This window comes from Stenella coeruleoalba (assembly GCF_951394435.1).
Source record: "Stenella coeruleoalba genome assembly, chromosome: 9".
In the NCBI taxonomy this organism is placed as follows: Eukaryota; Metazoa; Chordata; class Mammalia; order Artiodactyla; family Delphinidae; genus Stenella; species Stenella coeruleoalba.
Window position 1 is genome coordinate 87873191 of NC_137155.1, and position 21946 is coordinate 87895136.

Below are 21946 nucleotides of genomic sequence, written 5' to 3' on the forward strand. Positions count from 1 at the left end.
AACTATTTTGTTCTCAAGGAGTTTGTATGATATGGGTAGATATGCAGGCTTTATTTCAAAAAAACAACACATAAACAAAAAAAGGGAAAAACCAACCAATCTCTTTTCCTCTGGTTGAGACTATCCTGGTTTATATCTATTCCTGACCCTTTTAAAGGCATTGAAAGTGTACTTTAAGTAACAGAATGTATTTGGTCTCTATGACAGTGAAGCAGAATAAGCTATTTAACATTTCTTTTTCGAAGACAGATTATCACAAAATTACCTAGTAATTTTTAAAAAAAATATATTTATTTATTTTTGGCTGCGTTGGGCCTTCGGTGCTGTGCGCGGGCTTTCTCTAATTGCGGCGAGCGGGGGCTAGTCTTCATTGTGGTGCAGGGGCTTCTCATTGTGGTGGCTTCTCTTGTTGTGGAGCATGGGCTCTAGGCGCGCAGGCTTCAGTAGCTGTGGCACGCGGGCTCAGTAGTTGTGGCTTGCGGGCTCTAGAGCACAGGCTCAGTATTTGTGGTGCACGGGCTTAGTCCCTCCGTGGCATGTGGGATCTTCCCCATCCAGGGCTCAAACCTGTGTCCCCTGAATTGGCAGGCGGATTCTTAACCACTGCGCCACCAGGAAAATCCCTTAAGTAATTTTTTTATCGCTCTCAATGTTATTGCGAAGAGTCGATGATTTTCTAATGTACTTTTTCTGTAGTTCTTTGGGGTTTGTGAGTCAGTTACAGTTACACACTGTCTTATTTTGTGTACAGAACATATTAGAAGGTTGAGAAGAGATCTGAATTTTGAACTATCAGCAGAATATTTTGAGATATTGTAATCTAGTTTAGTAATTTTTCCTCCATGTGCTCTTTTTCTAAATATGTTCCTAGCTCTGGCTGAATTCACAGAAGCAGATGAAGCAATGGCAGAGCTCGCAATTGCAGACAGTGTTTTCCTGTTCCTCACTGAATCCGTAGTGGTGTCAGAAAACTTCTATCAGGAGGAATTTTATATTCGTAGAATCCATAATCTCATTACAGATTTCCTGGCACTTATGCCAATGAAGGTAAGTGTTATAATGTAGGATGAGTAAAAAGTAGTAGAAGAATTTTATAAAATAATTTAAAATTGACTAATTAACCAACTTTATGTTTTGGAAACTAATAAAACCTTTTACTGTAGACTAATATTTGGCAGTAGTTGTTATGTTACAGCTTGTGAATTAGTTTGTGATTCATGAAAATGAAATAATGTAAGACCCATTAACTGAGAACAAGCTAAAAGGAAGAAATATTTGGTATTGAGAATTGTTTGTAATGAGAAAATAATAGGCAAATGAAAATGCTTCTGTGGGGAGCAAATTATTAACTTCATGCTACCCTGGAGAATCAGTGCTAAGGTTGTCTTATTTAATGCCTTTTATACATGATTTGGAAGAGGTATAGTGGAGACTCTCCAGTTTTATAGTTTCATAGATAATTGTTTAGACTCTTAATTATAGTGTATAAATAGACCTCCACATAGATATGGGTAAAGTGATGGGTTTAAGACACTAATGCAAAGGTTGCTTTTTTCTTTTTTTTTTTTCTTAATAACAGGGCCCAAGGGCCCTGCCTACCTTTAGTGAGGTTACATTTGAATAAAGTGCTCAAGCTATAACATTGATCCAAAAAGGAATTCTTAGAGCCATTTCAGACAGTTCCTACCTAGCGTATGTTCTTTGTGCCATTTTGTGTCAAGGAAGCCATCAGAGTGGTGGCAGGAAGTAAAGGAGGGGGTAAAGTCCTATAAAACTGCCTTTTGTGTGTGTGTGCATAAAAAAAGCACCCGAAGGGTCTACACTTATAATTCCAATGTGCAGTTCTGATATCATACCTACTGAAAAACATAAGGCAAATGGAAAAACTACCCAGAATGGTAGCAAACAGGGAATGAAGTGCTTACTCGTGACATAATGAATCAAGTGTTCATTGAGTTTCTCCTGTATTCCAGGTAACCATGCTAGGAATTGTGAAGAAAACAAATAAGTAGGAGATTGATTCCCTGCCAGCAAAGAATATATAGTCAAGTTCAGCAGTCCCCAACCTTTTTGGCACCAGGGACTGGTTTCGTGGAAGATAATTTTTCCATGGAAGCGGGGGGAGGGGGTTGTGGGGGATGGTTCAGGCAGTAATGCGAGCGATGGGGAGCGGCAGATGAAGCTTCTCTTATTGCCCGCTGCTCACCTCCTGCTGTGCGGCCCGGTTCCTAACAGGCCACGGACCACTACTGGTCCACGGCCTGGGGGTTGGGGACCCCTGGTGTCTAGTTGGAGAAATGAGATATACACAGAAAAATACAGGTAGTAACAGTAAGTAAATGACAGGTATAGACAGTAAATTACAGTGGATTTCTTAGGCTAAGGATAGCTCACTTAGGACTGGAATAGTCAAGGAGTGTTTAACAGGTAACTTGAGACCTCATCAGCCTTGAAGGATGTGGTAGATGAACATCATAGAATTTTGGAATTGGAAGAAATCCTTTCATTTTACATTTGTGGAAATGAAGCCTTAGAAAGGGTTAAGGCTTTAACTTTTTCCTAGTTATTAGTCCAGAAGGGACTTTTACTATGGAAAGATAGTGGTCATCTGGAAGGATAAAGGCTGAGAGGAGTTTGAATAAACAAAGTCATATGTGGCTTGAATAGGGTAAACAATGAACTTATTCACACAATTTTGGGACACTAGAATTTTGTTAATAGATATAGTACTATTTAGGTTATCTATGTCTTCTTAAATGAGCTTTGAAGATTTGTGTCTGTCAGTGAATTTGTTTCATTCCAGTTATCAAATCGATGGGCATAAAGTTATTACTAGTATTCCTAATATCATACTTTTTATGTCTGTATGATCTGTAGTGATGTTTCTTCTTTCATCCCTAATATTGGTTAATTTGTGTTTTCTCCCTTTTTTCTTAACCTGGCTAGAGATTTATCAATCTCATTGATCTCTCCAAGGAGCCAGCCTTTGGCTTTATTGATTTTCTTATATTTTCTTTCACTGTTATTGATTTCTGCTTTTATTATTTTTTCCTCTCTGTTTGGGTTTTAATTTGCCCTAATCATTTCAGTTTTTTACTGCAGAAGCTTAGATTATTGATTTGAAACCTTTATTTTTTTCTACTATGGGCATTTAATGTTATAAATTTATCTGTGATTTCTGTTTTAACTGGGTCACACAAAGTTTGATATGTTGTGTTTTCATTTTTATTCTATTTAATGTATTTTGTAGTTTTCCTTGAGACTTCTTTGATTGCTGAGTTATTTACAAGTACATTGTTTAATTAGCAAATGTTTGGGGAGCTAGTTTTGCTCATTACATGACTATAGTGGTGGTATTAGTAGTTAGTAGGTAGTACCAGGGATGCTAAATGTCCTGTAATGTTTAGAATCATCCAACCTAGTGAAGAAGTATCCTACCCAAAATGTCAGTAATTGAGAAACACTTTAGTTAAAATTAACTTATCTGTAGTGGAAAATGCATTGAAGTCTTAAGATATTATAAATTATGATTAATAACATTGCAGTAAAATTCCTAGCATATTTCTTCACATTATTAAAGTGGAATAGATATTTAAACAATATTTTTCTTTTATGTAATCACTTTTAGACAGTTGCCTGATTTTCTCATTTCATTATTATTAACCCATATAATAAATTTACATATAAACTATATAATAAATTTAATAGGTGAAGCAGTTGAGGAATCGGGCAGATGAAGATGCTCGAATGATTCACATGAGTATGCAGATGGGCAACGAACCCCCCATTTCACTTAGAAGGGATCTGGAACAATTAATGCTCTTGGTAAGTTGTTATATTGGATGGACTATCATCTCCCTCTCTCTGTTATTTTTTCCCCACCTTTGGAAAATTTCAGATCTAATATCTTAAATATACAAGTGAATTCAATAAAAATGTAAATTTTTATTTAAAAGTAATTTGAGTTACAGGCATTTTCCCACAATCTTTGTTTACTGTTTGCAGATTGGTGAGCTATATAAAAAGAATCCTTTTAATTTGGAGCTTGCACTAGAATACTGGTGTCCCTCAGAGCCTCTTCAGACTTCCACTATTCTGGGTTCTTACCTTGGGGTGGCTCATCAGCGACCCCCTCAGCGCCAGGTGAGCTCCTAGTTTTTCTACTTTTGTACTGTGGGATGGTAACTGGAAATCTTAAAAACATGAAAAATGGTATTTCCTGCTGTTATTGCTGTTCATGCAAATGAACACTATTGTAACCTTTAGACATTTATACTTTTTCCTTTTATTTAAGGAAATTGAAACTCTTAAATTGATCTGATCATTTTGGAGTTTATATAGTCAGCCTTTTATTAGATACTAGCTATGCATCGAAGCATTAGACACAGAAAAGTGTCTAGTTTCTTTATGAGTCACTTACTTGGATTTAATTAGTATTTATTAACTTACTCTGTCCTCTATAGGCATGACAAAGAATATACATCATTCTTAGCAAGTTGAGGAAGATAGGAGAGGTAAAAATACTATAGGAAAAAGGCTTAGAAGTTATAATTAATGACAGAATGCCTATGAGTCAGTAGATAATGTAGGAAAAAGTCCATTGTATATCCTGTAGTAACTAAAGGATGCTGTGCAGCAGCAAATCAGATGGATTGCCATATCTGTCTTCATCTCTTTGGGATTTTCTGTTCTATATGTTTTCATGCCATATAATACAATTTTCATTTATGCTAGCTAGAGTCTAAGATCAGGACCCCCCCTTTTTGTAACTGTATTTCTTACATTTATTGTTTCACTTTTTTCCATTTAAAAAGTTTTGGAGAAGGGTTTATTAAAAGTTTATAAATATTAAAAGAAATTTCCATTATGAAAATTTTCAAACATATGGAAGAGAGAATAATTATAATAAACACCCAACATCTTAATTTATTTTTATTTTTTTACAGCAAATGCCCCTTTCCATTTAATCATTTATTTATTGACTGCGTTGTGGTATGTGGGATCTTAGTTCCCAGGCCTCAAACCTGTGCCCCCTGCAGTAGAAGGGTGGAGTCCTGACCACTGGACTGCCAGGGAATTTCCCCAGAAGAATTTCTTTTTTTTTTTTTTTGCCTTGCGACTTGTGGTCCCTTAGTTCCCCAACCAGGGATTGAACCTGGGCCCTCAGCAGTGAGAGCATGGAGTCTTAACCACTGGACCACCAGGAAATTCCCCAACATCTTAATTTAATAGCTGTTAACATCTTGCCATGTTCACTTCCACTCTTGTTATTTCTACTGCTTTTATTTTGCTGGGTTATTTTAAAGTAAATTATAGGCAGCATGACCTTTCACCTCTCACTGGTTAAGTTAGTATCTCTTAAAAATAAGGATATTTTTTCTGTATAATCATAAAATTGTTATACCTAACAGATTTAACAATAATTTCCAGAGATCTGTAACATTTTTCGTTCTGAGTTCCAACTAATTAGTCTGAATAATATGTTTAGTTGTTGATAATAGATTTAAGGCATAAGCAAGAGAAAAGAGAAATCTAAGAAGTAGACTTAGAGAACAGGAGTGTAGGAACATGTATTGGCCAGAACACAAAACAGAATATGTTTAGGTTACTATAAAAAGTTCTTTCAGGTTCCTAGATCTTCATACTAAATTTGACTGGGATTTAGGAACTCTGGGTTCTAAGTGTACCTTTGAATTTGCTAGTTAATTTTAAATGAGTAAATTTCTTCAGTTGTTTTACATATTTAGAATGTGAGTAGTCTTACGTTTTGTGACATTACGATGTTTATAAAAATATACTTTATGTTCACAGAGATATTCTATAATTGCATTAAATTGCTAATGACAAACTTGAAAATGCAATTTTTCATAAATAGAATACCAGATTATTTTGTCTTGGGTGGGGAGTTAAATGAGAGTACATAATTCATTTTAGTTCATATGTAGTCTTTATTAGCTAGTCCATGTTGGCTTAAAGTTAGGATATGCTTTATGTAAACTGTTGGTTTTTCCCTATTTCAGGTTGTCTTGTCCAAGTTTGTTAGGCAAATGGGTGACCTGTTGCCTCCAACTATTTATATTCCTTATTTGAAAATGCTCCAGGGATTGGCTAATGGGCCCCAGTGTGCCCACTACTGTTTTAGTCTACTCAAAGTCAATGGTAGCAGTCACGGTAAGAAAAATCTAGTTGTTGTCTAAGTTTGTTGTGACATTCAGTATCCTTCTACCTATTAAAGCATATTGGTTATATGTGCTAGGTTCTACTGGGCGTATACGTTATTTTTATAACAGAGAGAAGCCCACTGCTGGTTTTATGTACGGCGATGCTTTGATTATGGTCTCACAGACTGGAGAGTTACCATTTGCTTTAAAAAAAATACAGTTCAGTTTAAGAAATGAGAATTAATATACATTTTTAAGAACACATCTGGTGCTCAAAGCAAAATATACACCTTTGCTACATAAGTTTGATTTCTTTATCTTCATAAGTCCTTATTTTCTAAATTTCTGTTCTTACAGTTTTTCTCTCAACCCTCTCCCAATTTCCTCACTTAATTTTCAGACTTGAGTCTGGTTACACCAAAAATAGTGCAAAAGGGAAGAGAAAGAAATATTTATTAAACACCTCTGTCAGGTAGATATTATTACTTCGTTTTTACATGTGAGGAAACTGAGGTTTAGCAAAGTTAAGTAATTTACCGAAGGTCACGAGTCACAGGGAAGCCATGATAGGAACTGAGATCTGTCTGGCTCCAAGACCTGTGTTTTGACTATTCTGTCAAGCCTTCCTTGTCTTATCTGCTCGGCTTTTGCTCTCAGTGCTTGGTATGTAATAGAGTACTGTAATTTGCAAATCTAGATTGTAGTTCTCTCTCTCTTTGGGAATTTAATTTAAGCTCAACATTTGAGAACTACTCATGGGAAAAGCAGCCTTGTATAGTTACATGACAACACAGAGTACTGTCCTGGATTCGAAGTAGGTAACTGACATCCAAAGTAATTTACCTTTGCATTACATGGGCACCACCCAGTTTTAGTCCCAGGGATAAACTGATCCAGAGTTTAGTTTGAAGAGGGTTTCTAACCCATTTTCAACACACAGCTTATCTAGGACAAAGGCAAACAAAGTTTATTGTTTTAAATTTATTTTCTTCCTCCATTTCCAAGCAAATGCTTAGACAATTTTGAAAGGAAATTCTATGCTGTGTCTCTTTACAGTTGAAAATATTCAGGGGGCAGGCGGCAGTCCTGTTTCCTGGGAACATTTCTTTCACTCCTTGATGCTTTACCATGAACACCTCCGGAAGGATCTTCCAAGTGCAGATAGTGTCCAGTACCGTCACCTTCCTTCACGTGGCATCACCCAGAAGGAGCAGGACGGGTTGATTGCTTTTTTACAGCTCACGTCTACCATCATTACTTGGGTAGGTAACCCACCCACCGCATGTGAGAATGTAACTTTGTATTCTAACACAGTGGCATTGTAAGGAGCCCCCAAGTTTCCTTATAATGCTTGAAGTTTATGAGTGATAAATTTAGCATATATATTTGGCATTCTGTTCTTTTTTTTTTTTTTTGTGGTTAGTATTTTATGCTATTCTGTTCTTAAGTTCTTTGTTTCTTCACCTTTAGAGGGTGTAGTTCTGGTAGCCCCTGCTTACTGCCATAAATGTGTATGAAAATAATAGCCTAAGCCTGAAAGAAAATAATCAGAAGGGCAAATAAGAATGAGCTGTTGGGGCTTCCGTGGTGGCGCAGTGGTTGAGAGTCCGCCTGCCGATGCAGGGAACGTGGGTTCGTGCCCCGGCCTGGGAAGATCCCACATGCCGCAGAGCGGCTGGACCCGTGAGCCATGGCCGCTGAGCCTGCGCGTCCGGAGCCCGTGCTCTGCAAGGGGAGAGGCCACAACAGTGAGAGGCCCGCGTACCGCAAAAAAAAAAAAAAAAAAAAAAGAATGAGCTGTTGGATACACATCCTTCTAGAAGGTTTCCTAGCATAGGTGTGGATATATAGGTTCTTGTGTATATACATATATATATACACATAAAGAGTATTTTTAATTAGAAAATTTACTGAATATTTTTTCTCTCTCATATATACATATATATATATATATCATATCTTCTTAATCCATTTATCTTTTGATGGACAGTTAGGTTGCTTCCGTATCTTGGCAATTGTAAGTAATGCTGCTATGAACATTGGGGTGCTTGTATCTTTTCAAATTAGTGTTTTTGTTTTTTCCGAGTGTATACCCAGGGGTAGAATTGTGGGGTCATATGGTAGTTCTGTTTTTAGTTTTTTGAGAACCCTCCATACTGTTTTCCACAGTGGCTGTACAATTTACATTCCCACCAACAGTGTAGGAGAGTTTATCCTTTTCTCCATATTCTCGCCTTTGTGTTCTTTTATTTAATGATAGTCATTCTGACAGGAGTGAGGTGGTATCTCACTGGTTTTGATTTGCATTTCCCTGATGATTAGTGACGTTGAGCGTCTTTTCATGTGCCTGTTGGCCATCTGCATGTCATTTTTGGAGAAGTGTCTTTTCAGGACTTCTGCCCATTTTTAGTCGTGTTGTTTGTTTTTGTGATGTTGAGTTGTGTGAGCTATTTATATATTTTGGATATTAACCCCTTATTGGTCATATCATTTACAAATATTTTCTCCCATTCAGTAGGTAGTCTTCGTTTTGTCTAGGGTTTCCTTTACTGTGCAAAAGCTTTTAAGTTTAATTAGGTCCCATTTGCTCTTCTAGTTGTTTCTTTTGTTCACTAGAGCAAAGCTAAGTTCCTTACTCTGACATTCTCTCCAAAGGATAGGAAGAGTGTCTTCTAACTTACTGGTTTTCCCAGTAATGCTAAATAGTATTAAAGGTCGAAACATAAAGTTTGTAATTATTTCTTGTTGAATTAAAATGGAGTGATACTTGATACCGTGTGTGTGTGTGTGTGTGTGTGCATGCGTGTGTGTGTGTATTTCCATTTTTTTCTCAGTAAAGGACAAGGTATTTTATTCATTCATATCTAACATTGTTCCAGAAAAGATGTTAAATACCTATGTAAGATTTATGTGACCCTGGAAGACTTTCTTTGTTTGTATGTATTATTTTCCATTCTTAGAGCTGTCAAAGTAATTCTACAAAGGCTATCTTTTCTCCATTTTTTACACTGACTGAGCTAGTGATCTGATTTGATCTACTGGTAGAGCTCAAGCATTTGCCGTAGGCTTATCTTTGTTTTAGTATGTATTAAGCCTATGAATACTCAGTGTAAGTGTTAGCAATTTAGATGATTACTGGTCATTTTTCTTAGCTTTTGAAAATGGAAAGTCTCTCTTGTTCTTTTCAATTCAATACTCAGAGTGAAAATGCTCGTTTGGCACTCTGTGAACATCCTCAGTGGACCCCCGTGGTGGTGATTCTGGGACTCCTGCAGTGCAGTATCCCTCCTGTATTAAAGGCCGAACTACTGAAGACACTTGCAGCGTTTGGAAAATCTCCTGAAATTGCTGCTTCTCTCTGGCAGTCGTTGGAATATACTCAGGTAGTATTATGAGCTCTCTTATTTACATTATTACAGTTTGAAAGTGAGATTTGATAATATTGTACAAGCAAGTGCATCCAATTGAAACGTATAGTATACCACGAACTTCACAGATAGAAAGTTATGATTTTGGTACTAAGCATAGCGTCAGAAACTAACAGGCTTGGGTTTTTCTCTTGGATCAGCTGACAGCTTCACTGGGTTACTGGAGACTGGTTCTTCTCTTTGTTTTTTCAGTGTTTGTAAGATTAATAAATTCCTCAACTCTGTCTTTGACACTAGGCTGATAGAAGCCTTCCGAAGTCATCTGTACTCATTAAATGTGGGAGATGCCTATTTGTTTTGCTGCTTCCTTCTGTGCCCTTTCTGTCTTACAGCAGACGAGTGAAGTGTCTCTATCAACTCTTATTTCTTCAGTTATAAGCCCTGTTAGAATTTTTATGTCAAGATAGAGTTATTCTATATGTGGTAAAGTAAAAAAAGGAAAATAAGAATGTGTCCTATAGAGATTTTTCTAGTAAAATGGTTAGGAGGAATATATGTTTGTCTTAGAAATAATACCACATAAGGGAGCCTATGATTCTGACACATTGGTAAAACTACTGTTTTGAAGCAGTATTCTAGTTGTTTTGTGACATACGTGTCCTGAAGATGTTAATGATACTTTATAAAAACAAAAATTAAGGGAGTTGGTGTGTGCTGGAGGCTTGGCCACTTTTAGTTTAGTGTTGATACTTCATTTTTTCATTCATGAGTGTGTCAGTACTTATTGTCCTGAGTGCTTCTTTATACCTAAGATGAAGTGTGTTTGGGTGAGGTTTCCTCTCATAAATCCTTTTAAGGTTCATTCCTGGAATATCTGAGAGGAAAGTTGCTGAAAACACATCTTGTGTGCACTTAGAAATTACCAATTTTCTGAAGCCCAGGTAATTGGAAGTTCTCCCTGAACCTGGACACAATTGCTAATGAAAGTTCATCAGAGACTTCTCGGTTGTCATTTCTGAACGACATTGTAAGATGTAGAATGTGGTGGGTGTTGTATATGACTATTATTGCAAAGCTGCTTCTTTTCATTGATAAATGAGTGCTCCTGACATCTAATTCTTATTATTTTAAGGTACTGCAAACCGTAAGAGTTCCAAGCCAGAGGCAAGCTATTGGTATTGAGGTAAAGCTTTCCTTTTAGTTTAAATGCTATATTCATACATTCACATGATAAAAAGACTAAGAAAAAATATTCTTACCCTGTTAGGGTTCTGTAATTTTCAACTTTAATGTATTTTCATTTGAGGGTTTTTTGTGTTGAAATGGAGATGAAACTTTTTATGAAAGAAATAAAAATACTTTTGGTTTCAGAGTTGGAAAGGCATGTTAGATGGCAGCCATCCAAACTGAAAGTTTGGTTTGAACTCAGTTTAATTAGGCTACTTGGGTCAACCCTAAAGTGAGAATTTACTTGTTCTAGTTTCTTTTCTTCTCTGTACGCTCCCTTCCTCTTTTTTAAAGAAACATTTAAGGTTTCCATTTTTAACTTTTGTGTCTTTATCTCTAAATAAAAAAGGATAATATCTGTGTGGGTCTTTGGGTGTGATATTATACCGATATTAATGAGTTAATGTCTGAAAAATGCTTTGCACTTTATAGCTGATGGTTTTATGTTACCAAATTTCCTTTATTTTTCTTTGGAAGGTGGAACTAAATGAGATAGAATCCCGATGTGAAGAATACCCATTAACTCGTGCGTTTTGCCAGCTAATTAGTACCCTGGTGGAGAGCTCCTTTCCTTCTAATTTGGGCGCTGGACTGCGGCCTCCCGGCTTTGACCCTTATTTGCAGTTCCTTAGAGATTCTGTGTTTCTCCGATTCCGTACAAGAGCTTACCGGAGAGCAGCTGAAAAGGTTATGTTCAGAGAAAAACTTTTGTCTCCTTACTCATTTATTGCTGCTTTTTCTTTTATTAGAGGTACAAGATGCTATAAGCTCATTTTAGCTTTTGAAAATTAGTAAAATTCATAGTCTTATACTGACATATCCATGGTCTGATTGGTTTATATGCATTAAAAAATAAATTAAGGCATTAAAACCAAAGCAGTGACTTTTTAGTGATCAGTAATTTAATTAATATGAAGTCATAGTCATTTAGATCCTTAATTGAACAAATTTTGACCAAAATTGAACCAAAAGTGTTACACCTTTGGCAGTTGGAAACACACTATTCTTTATTGGGATGATTTTGGTTAGGGATTGAAATAAGTTTAAACTTGCGCACTAATTTCTAATGATTAGTAGCACTTCTGGGTCGTGGAGTCTGGTTTAGTGGAAAGGCATATTGTGATTCATTAGGTATGTTTGCCGTGGATAGCGGCTGAGGGAGCACTGACATTTATGTACATATTTGCTCTGGTTGCAGTACACTCACAACTGAGCTAAATGTATATATCAGCTTATGTAATTCTAATATTACTGTGAGGCAGGTACTATTAATATTCCCATTTTACAGATGGAGGCTTAGCAAAGTTAAGGAACTTGGTTAAGGTTCAGGACCAGGATTTGAACCTAGGACTCTGATTCCAGATCCAAGCTCATAACCACTAAGCTATGTAAGAAACCCTTCCAGGTTCTGATGTAATTCACTTTAGTCTATAATACTGTTTATTGGTTCACAGACTACCCTTGGATATATCTTGTAGGGACATTTCTGCTTTATTTTTATAGTTTGCTGTTTTCGAACCTGTTGGGTTTATTTGTTGTATTATTGACTATAAAATAATATAGTTCATGCTAATTTTGGAAATTAGGAAAATATAGAAAAATATATGAAGAAATTATATCACCCATAATCCTGTTGCCGAGGGAAGGTTAACTATTATTCTTTTTCTTATGCATATCTACTTAAACTGAGATAATGAGCTGCATTAGCTTGTATCCCTTTTTGGCCACAAACAGTATTATGAGGATTTTTTTCATGCTCTTAAAGATTCTTTGAAAACAGTCTTTTTAATGACTGCATAATCATTACTTGTATCTAGCATAGTTTATTTTTCATTGCCGTATCATTGGACATAGTTTGTTTCTAATATTTAGTCCCAAATAACAAGTTTATTTTTTGTCAGTTGCCTTAGAAGTTTTGCTTCTCATGTGGTAGAAATAAACACTGAGAGGGGCATACATTTTATTGAAGCCCTAGAATTACCTTATTAACATATGTTTCCTTATTGGATGAAAACTATAACAGCAGCCATGCCTCATTAATAGAAGTCATTTCCGATGGATAATGGATGCTGATAATTGCAATCTCTTCAACAAAATGTTGTGATACTTTTTGGCATTTCTTTTAAATATCTTATTTGCCTTTTCTTACAAAGGTCATTATGACCTAAGGGTTTAGAGCTTTAGTCAGCAACTTTGTTTCCGTGTTTATTATTTTTCACCCATGCATTTCTATATTTCTAGCACTGCTGCTCTTCCCAGCTACCATTTATTTCCCCACATATTACCCTAAGAAATTTTCCCTCAATTTTGTGAATTTATTTCACTAGGAAGTCTTCTTAAGGTTTAACTTACATCTTTGTATTTTAGAACACTAGCTTCTCAAAAACAGTGCTTTGGATTGAGATAAATAACTATAAACAGAGTGTTAGAGGCAGTGTGTATATTTATTAATCCTAAAATCCATTATTATGTGGTGATAAGTATTTTTCATTTAAACAAATTATTTTGAAAAATTTGGAAAATAGAGAAAAGTAAATAATTTTTTAAAAATAATTTAAAAATGATTATCCCAATTCTCAAAATCAGCCGTGATAAAACAATGTGCAGTGGAAATAATGACTAAAGTAATATTTAAAAAACCACCATGTACAGTTACCAAACTCAGCCTCATTAAAATTCTATGCAGTGGATTTTTTAAACAGTTTAATTTTATTGTCTGTACAGTTATATATATTTTCCCTTTGGCATAAATATTTTTCCTTGTTGTTACTTAGCTTTTAAAAACATTTTAAACAAAGAGGTGATAATGAGGTCATTTGGGGGAAGCCTACCAGTGATTCTTAACTTTTTTTTTTTTTTTTTTTTTGATTCTTAACTTTGGCTAGAGCCATGAACACTGGTCTGGGAATTAGAAGTGCAGGGCTGGACCTCCAGCACGTTTGCTTCCAAGCTTTATGGTCTTGGGGATATCATTCACTGCTCTGAGCTTCACTTGCTTCACCTGCAAAATAAGTGTTGATTAAATGAGATGATTTCTCCGATCCTGTCCAGCTGAGATTCTTAGAGAAACTGAAATATTTGACACTTTGGAGAGGTGTTCAAATCTGGTGTTGCTTAATTATAAATTGACTATGGCTAGGTACTGAGTGCTTTAGATTTATTAACAAAGCCCAAATATCTGCTATAGAAATGTTTCTTTTAGACTAATGCTTTTACAAATGTTTTACCTTGAAAAATTAACCAATCCATTGTTCTTTAGCAAAACAAAGCAAAATGAACCGGGATTTCTATATTGCTTAGCATAAATAAAGTAGAAAGGGGACTTCACTCATTTTCTAGAGAAAAGTAGGAGGAATGAAAAACTTAGCAAGGTTATCACCTTGAACTGTTACTGTTATTGAAATATTTATGTTTTTCTATAGTGGGAAGTCGCTGAGGTTGTTTTGGCGGTGTTTTATAAATTGCTCGGAGATTATGAACCTCAACTTGAAGATTTTGTAGACCAGTTTGTGGAACTACAAGGTAATTTAATTCTGTCACTTTCAAACAAGGTGTCAGCTATTTATAAACCTATTTATAATTTATAAATTATTATACATAAGCTATAAATTGTTTCTGGTTATAAGTTAACTTATAATTTTATGTTTTTTGGTGCATTGTTTAAGTCATTTTGATTGTTCTGAGCAAGATAAAATAAAGTAAAACTTCACTGAATGGAGGAGTAAGAACATTGCCTTACAGATTCTTTAGTGAGTTAACATATAACATGTGAACTAACTGCTTTGTGCAGATCAGCTCTTTTGGAAATTACCTCTGTATATAGTTGGTGTCACTGTCTCTAAATTGAAACTTGCCTTCATCTGTTTAGATACCATTTAATTTACAAATCTCACATATTTCATAGAAATCAAGGGTGTGACAAAAATACTAATTCACCATCTTTTGCACTATGTTATATTCTATTTAGGAGAAGAAATTATAGCCTATAAGCCACCAGGATTTAGTCTGATGTATCATCTTCTGAATGAGTCACCAATGTTGGAGCTTGCTCTTAGTTTACTGGAGGAAGGCGTTAAGCAGCTTGATACCTATGCTCCTTTCCCTGGTATGTGCCTGAATGTCTTCATATATTGAAAACAGTTTTGCTGGTTTTGTCTTTTGTAAACTGAAGGTTTGAAGTAGATGACCTCTGAACTTCCTTTCCACTGTAAGATTTTCTCTCTGTATCTACAGTGTTGTTTTAGTGAGTCATACAATGAAAGTATATTAAAAGTGAAAGCAGACTAAAGTACAGAGACTCTCATTATAACTGTCTTATTGCAGGATCTTTGGTAGGTAATCATAATTATCTCTTATCACTTTAACATCTTTAACATGTCTAACTTTAAATTTTTTAATTTAATTAATTAAATTTTAATCTTTGTTTTGTTTTCTTCACAGTATTTGTAAAAGCCCTTGCTATTGGGTGTGGTACATAGTGTTCAATAAATTTCATTTACTATTACTAGTAGTTATTATCATTTACTGAGCGCTTACTATGCATTTGGCAATTATTTTTTTTTTTGCCGGACGCGGGCCTCTCACTGTTGTGGCCTCTCCCGTTGCGGAGCACAGGCTCCAGACGTGCAGGCTCAGCGGCCATGGCTCACGGGCCCAGCTGCTCCGCGGCATGTGGGATCTTCCCGGACCTCGGCACGAACCCGCGTCCCCTGCATCAGCAGGCGGGCTCTCAACCACTGCGCCACCAGGGAAGCCCTGCATTTGGCAATTTTAAAAGCACGTTACATGTATTAATACATTTAACCTGTACAAAAGCCCTATGTGGTAGATGATATTATTTCCATGTAATGAATAAGGAAATTGCTGCATAAAGAGGTTTCACATCTTTCTTCAGGGTCAGGGCTGTGATTTGAACTTAGGCAGTTTGGCTCCAGAGCACATGTATTTTCAATTTGAATGGTGGGATTATAGGTGACTCTTGTTTATATTTTCTGCTTCTTTATTTTCCAGATTTTCCACAATGGTTATGTATTACTTTAAATCAGTTTCTTGGCCTCAACACCATTGGCACCTTTGGTAGAATAATTCTTTAATGTAGAGGCTGTCCTGTTGTCCTCTACCCACTAGATGCCTGCAGCACATCCCTTGTTGTGACAACCTAAAGTGTCTCCAGATATTGCTATATGTCCTCTGGGGCCAAGCTCACTCCCATCCGAGAACCATTGCTCTAAATAATCAGGGAAAGGATACAGGAAAAATTACTGAGAAGCCATTGCATTAAAGTAATCTGAGTCACAAAAGTTACCATGACTTGTCTGGGTGAGGAGTCTTGTAAAGTTACTGCTGAAGGTTTGAAAACTTGAGGTCTTTTTGAATCTGGAACTTGTCCTTTATCTTGTTTTCCTAAGAATTGATTATGAGTTTCTAAGATTCATGTAGAACTTTCTAATTTTGATTTTGCTCTATAGGGAAGAAACACCTGGAGAAAGCAGTGCAACATTGCCTTGCACTTCTCAATCTTACTCTGCAAAAGGAAAACCTCTTTATGGATCTTCTAAGAGAGAGTCAGCTGGCTCTAATAGTCTGTCCTTTAGAACAGCTATTGCAGGGAATCAATCCCAGAACTAAGAAGGCTGATAATGTGGTGAACATTGCCAGGTAAGTTGCATTTGTAGGTAGAGAAATGATGAAATGAATGAGATGGCATTCTAGCTTTGATTTCCAAATCTGGTCAGATCCCTAATGCATCGCTTAAAATTTTTTTTTGTCTCATTTTATTATTATCTTCTTTTGCTTCTCTGATTTTAATTACTCTGAACCTTATAATCTTTCTCTTCTTTTTAACTTACTCTTTTTTTTTAAGTACATTTAAAAAAAATTATTTTATTTATTTGGTTCACTGGGTCTTAGTTGCAGCAGGCATGCTTCTTAGTTGCAGCTCATGGGCTCCTTAGTTGTGGCATGTGAAGTCTTAGTTGCAGCATGCATGTGGGATCTAGTTCCTTGACCAGGGATCGAACCCAGAGCCCCTGCATTGGGAGCACTGAGTCTTAACCACTGCGTCACCAGGGAAGTCCCTTTCTAACTTACTCTATGTCCTAAAAATTTCTAAGTACAAAATGACATAATCTTAATATTGTTTGTCTCCTCTTGGGAAATTGGATGTTTGGAGGATAGGACTGGGGAGCAAACTTTTCATTGTATAATCTGAACTTCTGGTGGTTTGCTGGCAGTGCTTGGTGTTCCATGACTTGTGGAAGCATCTCCCAATCTCTGCCTTCACCTTTACGTGGCATTCTCCCTGTGTGTGTGTCTGTGTCCACATTTCCCGTTTTTATAAGGTTATCAGTCATTGGATTAGGATTCTCCTTGATGACCTCATCTTAGCTTGGTTAATTATATCTTCAAAGACTCTATTTCCAGATAAGGTCATTCTGGGTTTGACTATCAACATATGAATTTTGGGAAAACATGATTCAACCTGTAACAGGTTACATCTAGTTAGAAGGGAAAACCTTTGTCTAATTTACCCAGAAGTGCTGTATGAGTAGGGGAAGCCCTGATCCTAAATGTTCTGTATCGAGAATAGTAAGAAGCAAAAATTTCATCACATAGTTCCTCAAATGTTCTCTTGTTTTAAAGATACCTATATCATGGCAATACTAATCCAGAATTGGCTTTTGAAAGTGCCAAGATCCTCTGCTGTATCTCTTGCAATTCCAATATTCAGATAAAATTGGTTGGAGATTTCACACATGACCAGGTAACTGATTTTGTTGTTGTTATTTTTTGGTGTTTCCTGAGTACATCTTATTCTTGTATGTGGAAAAATTCTGAGAGTAAATATATCTGTATATGATGGATGAAAGCCTACCCATGTGCTGGGCTGTGATTTGTGTTTGACGATAATACCATTCCCAGTGATACTATATACACTATAGTATGTGATTATACTCTGTATTATGGTATATGACTGTATGGCCTAATGAGACTCTTGCTACTCCAGGCACATTAAAGTGATTATTAGGTTTGTAAGTGCAACTTCTGTTTGTTTTTTGCATCCTTTGTTTCACCCTTCCTCAGTGGTGAGTGAGCCTCTGCTATTCTGATTTCACTGTTGTGAGTTGTCTACTTCCATGGCTTTTTGGTGACCCACATTTGTGTCACTTCATTTGATACACTGGAGAACGTTTTTAGATGTTTTCCTCTTTTAGTCCAATTTATAATAGTTCTCTTTCTATTCACTGAATAGCTATAATTGGGGAATCTGCTGTTTTTCTTTCTCTTTATAGACATTTGGCCTTTTGTATTTTATGCTGGTAATCACTGCTTTTGCTAGTTGAAGAATATTATTGTCTTTCCGTGTTTTGAAACAGGGACTCTTCTGGCATTCTGGGTGGGACAGATCTTCATTTTATGTGTAACTGTCCCTCAAATTGCAGGACTCTTAGCATCCCTGGTTCCCTGCCACTGTCTGTCAGTAGTAATCTCTAGTTGTGATGACTCAGAATGCCCCCACATATTTCTAAGTGCCTTCTGGAGTGGCAGTACTGCCCAAGTTGAGAACCATTATTTATAGTAAAATATAGATGTCTAATCTGGTTTTTGGATGAAGTTCATGAAACCACATAATTAATTAGGGGATGTTGAATGAAGATTTTCAGTTTGCTGGCATTCATTTGAGTATGAATTGTTATTACCAATTTTAGCATCCTGCTAGAGTTCTTGTTTTTTATTTGTTTTTTTTTTTTTAAGTGTATCTGTTTATTTTTATTTTTTTTTGGCTGCATTGGGTCTTAGTTGTGTCGCACGGGCTCTTCGTTTCGGCACGCGGGCTTCTCTCTAGTTGTGGCGTGCAGGTTTTCTCTCTCTAGTTGTGGTGCACGGGCTCCAGAGCGTGTGAGTTGTGTAGTCTGCGGCATGCAGGCTCTCTAGTTGAGGCGCGTGGGCTTAGTTTCCCTGCGGCATGTGGGATCTTAGTTCCCTGACCAGGGAACAAACCCGTGTCCCCTGCATTGGAAGACGGATTTTTTACCACTGAACCACCAGGGAAGTCCCCATAGCATCCTGCTAGAGTTCTTAAAGGAGGTAAAGTAGTATCTAGTCTCTCAGCCCAGAAATATAAAACTGGTGTATGTGTACATTTCTAAAGAGAGAAGGTGAGAATTTTATTTTATATTTTAGTTAAGATCTGATAGCGTTGAGTATATAATGAAGAAGTTATGAAATAGCAATTTAATGTTATTTTTTTAAAAAACTAGTTTGATTCTTTGGGAAAGAAAATTAGTGAAGCAAGTTTTAAAACCAATAAACTTTAAAAGTTTTTGTTTCTTTATTTCTATAGCAAGCTAAATGGCACTCAGTTAAGGAACTCAGTTTTATATTAATTAAAAATGTAACTAAAACCTAAATACTTTCCTTGGAGCAGATTTGCCTTTTTTCTTTATAGAAAAATGTTTATAAATATATATCATATTTATCATAGTTTCTCTAATATTTAGTCACTTTAAAATCTTTATATGACTTCAGAGTGTAAGTCAGAAGCTGATGGCTGGATTTGTGGAGTGTTTGGATAGTGAAGATACAGAAGAATTTGTACGTCTAGAAGAGGGTATGTCTTAGATTAACATGTATATTTTTTATTTTATGTAAATGCTTACTGTAAAGAAAACTGTTGGATGTCTAGTGGTGATGTAAGAGAAATTTGAGAATTTGCTAGCATAAAAGTATATAAGGCTTTTGGGAAACCTCTTAAATCTGAACTTAATGTAATGGCTAATCAAGTAAACTAAAACTAAAGAAAACATGGAGGTTTGGGATACAAGTTTTATATTTTTCCATTTGTTATATGTTAACTTTTCATTGTTTTGTGATTTCCACATTAAGGATCAGAACTTGAAAAGAAATTAGCTGGAATCCGTCATGAAACAAGAATCCACATCTTGAATCTTCTCATCACCTCTCTGGAACGCAATCCACCAAATCTTGCTCTCTACCTATTGGGCTTTGAATTGAAGAAACCTGTCAGTACCACAAACCTACAAGACCCAGGTATAGCCATAAGACACATAGGCATTTATTTCTTTTCATATTTATGTTGCTAAATGGTCATTTATTGAATTCCAGGCTCATGGGATAATTCATTGAAAGAAATAAATAATGTATGAAAGGTAATGTGATGGGCCAATCTTTAGGACTTAAATCAAGTGTGGACAAACTAAGCCTTGAAAAGTTAGTATTTAATACATTTTCTGTATCAATATTTGAAAGGATGTTTATGGTAGGGTATATGTATATGGAATTTAAGTTTTATAACGATATTAAGGTTTTTAATGCAGAAATTTGAAAAGAGAAGCTGAATTTCCTTTTGGTTTTATGCAGGAGTGTTAGGTTGCCCTCGGACCTGCCTTCATGCCATCTTAAACATCTTGGAGAAGGGAACTGAAGGGAGAACAGGCCCGGTGGCAGTGAGAGAATCTCCTCAACTCGCTGAGCTGTGTTACCAGGTATACAGAGGGCTGCACTTTGTAGCACCTAGGAGAAGAAGCTTAATTAGATGCTTGATTCCATCGCAGATATGAAAGAATAACAGTATGACTGAATTGAAATGAGTTTCATTTAGCGGTTTGACCAGTCTTTCATTTATGGATAAAAATCCTGTAGATCTACATGATCCTATATGTTGATCACTTGAAAAATAAGGGAAGTTGGATGCATTTAGACCAGATAATGTGGGAACTTTTCAAGGATGCTGTGTTTCAAGTTGTTTCTTTTTGGTGATGAGAGTAGTAGATTTGAGTCAGAAGACTTCTGGTTCCTATCTCTGCCCCTTAACTAGCTACGTCACCTTGGGCATACCATGAAACTTCTCTGAGTTTTTAAATCTGTGAAATGGGCTGTTGTGAGACTTACATGAGAATGCAAGGATGTAAGTGAAAGTACTTTTTAAGAACCATGTAAATTATGCTGCCCTATAGCTATATGTAAGGTGGTAGACAGTGAAATTAATGTAAGTTTAAACTGTAATGAGAACTGTTGTCTTACTTGTGTTTTATTCTTTTGTTTATTTCTTGTTTTATTCATTTTATAAGTATTTTAAGAACTAGGCTTTATAAGATACGACTAATTTCTCAATTTAAGTGACACCCTGATTCTCATTTTCATGATAAGAAATGCGTCATTAACTTCTAGTAACATGGAGATTTTTCTTTGTTATTTTCCTGTTTTTCTTTTTGTAATTCTTTACTGTTTTCCTCTATCCTCTAGCTATCCAAACAGCCCTTCACCTCTGAGTACTACAGCTAGGTCTTCCTGTGAATCCCTTAATTTGGGAACAAACTTGATGTATATTTTAGCACAGTGTTACAGATTTTGACATATTTAGGTAGAAGCAATTGATAAGGTTAATCATCTGGGCTAAAGGAGTTAGGCAGGTGAAGTAAGTGAATGAAACCAGATTTAAGACAAATAGATGGGGAGGGGAGGGAGAGGAGAATCTGGCAGACTGGAGAGCACATGCCCTGCTACTCAGCCCCTGCTCATTTTTACCCTGTTGGGATGCAGGCCCTGGTTTGCCAGATCCTCTGCTTATCGAAACACTGTACTGGCCAAACAAAACATGTCTAAACCAGCAGTCTGCCAGTTTATTACACGTGCTCTATGACTTTGCTACTCAAAATGTGGACCAGCATCATCAGCATCACCTCTTGGAAGCTTGTTAGCGCAGAATCTCAGGCCCCACTCCAGACCTGCTGAGTCAGAATCTGCATTTTAACAAGAAGCACTGCTCCATTTTTAATGAAAGAGGCTTCCTTTACCTCTAGGTTTATTTATTTGTTTGTTTGTTTGCTTGTTTATTTATTTATTTAGGCTGTGTTGGGTCTTCGTTGCTGTGCGCAGGCTTTCTCTAGTTGCGGCGAGCAGGAGCTACTCTTTCTTGCGGTGCACAGGCTTCTCATTGCGGTGGCTTCTCTTGTTGCGGAGCACAGGCTCTAGGCGCGCGGGCTTCAGTAGCTGTGGCTCGTGGGCTCTAGAGCGCAGGATCAGCAGTTGTGGCGCACAGGCTTAGTTGCTTTGCGGCATGTGGGATCTTCTGGACCAGGGGACGAACCTGTGTCCCCAGCTTTGGCAGGCAGATTCTTAACTGTGGCGCCACCAGGGAAGTTCCAACCTCTAGGTTTATACTTCACT

At 36.5% G+C, this 21946-nt stretch overlaps 1 protein-coding gene across 1 annotated transcript in view; it reads left to right on the plus strand.

Moving 5' to 3' along the window:
- Nucleotides 1-21946, plus strand: part of NUP205 (nucleoporin 205) — an 81823-nt gene that overhangs the window by 17412 nt on the left and 42465 nt on the right. Inside the window, exons 8-22 of the mRNA XM_079931596.1 lie at nucleotides 872-1047; nucleotides 3709-3825; nucleotides 4006-4143; nucleotides 6021-6171; nucleotides 7218-7423; nucleotides 9362-9544; nucleotides 10662-10712; nucleotides 11234-11443; nucleotides 14179-14278; nucleotides 14724-14861; nucleotides 16225-16414; nucleotides 17399-17519; nucleotides 19286-19367; nucleotides 19643-19807; nucleotides 20138-20262. Coding sequence (XP_079787722.1) covers nucleotides 872-1047; nucleotides 3709-3825; nucleotides 4006-4143; nucleotides 6021-6171; nucleotides 7218-7423; nucleotides 9362-9544; nucleotides 10662-10712; nucleotides 11234-11443; nucleotides 14179-14278; nucleotides 14724-14861; nucleotides 16225-16414; nucleotides 17399-17519; nucleotides 19286-19367; nucleotides 19643-19807; nucleotides 20138-20262 — 2153 coding nt within the window. The remainder of the gene's footprint in view (nucleotides 1-871; nucleotides 1048-3708; nucleotides 3826-4005; nucleotides 4144-6020; nucleotides 6172-7217; nucleotides 7424-9361; nucleotides 9545-10661; nucleotides 10713-11233; nucleotides 11444-14178; nucleotides 14279-14723; nucleotides 14862-16224; nucleotides 16415-17398; nucleotides 17520-19285; nucleotides 19368-19642; nucleotides 19808-20137; nucleotides 20263-21946) is intronic.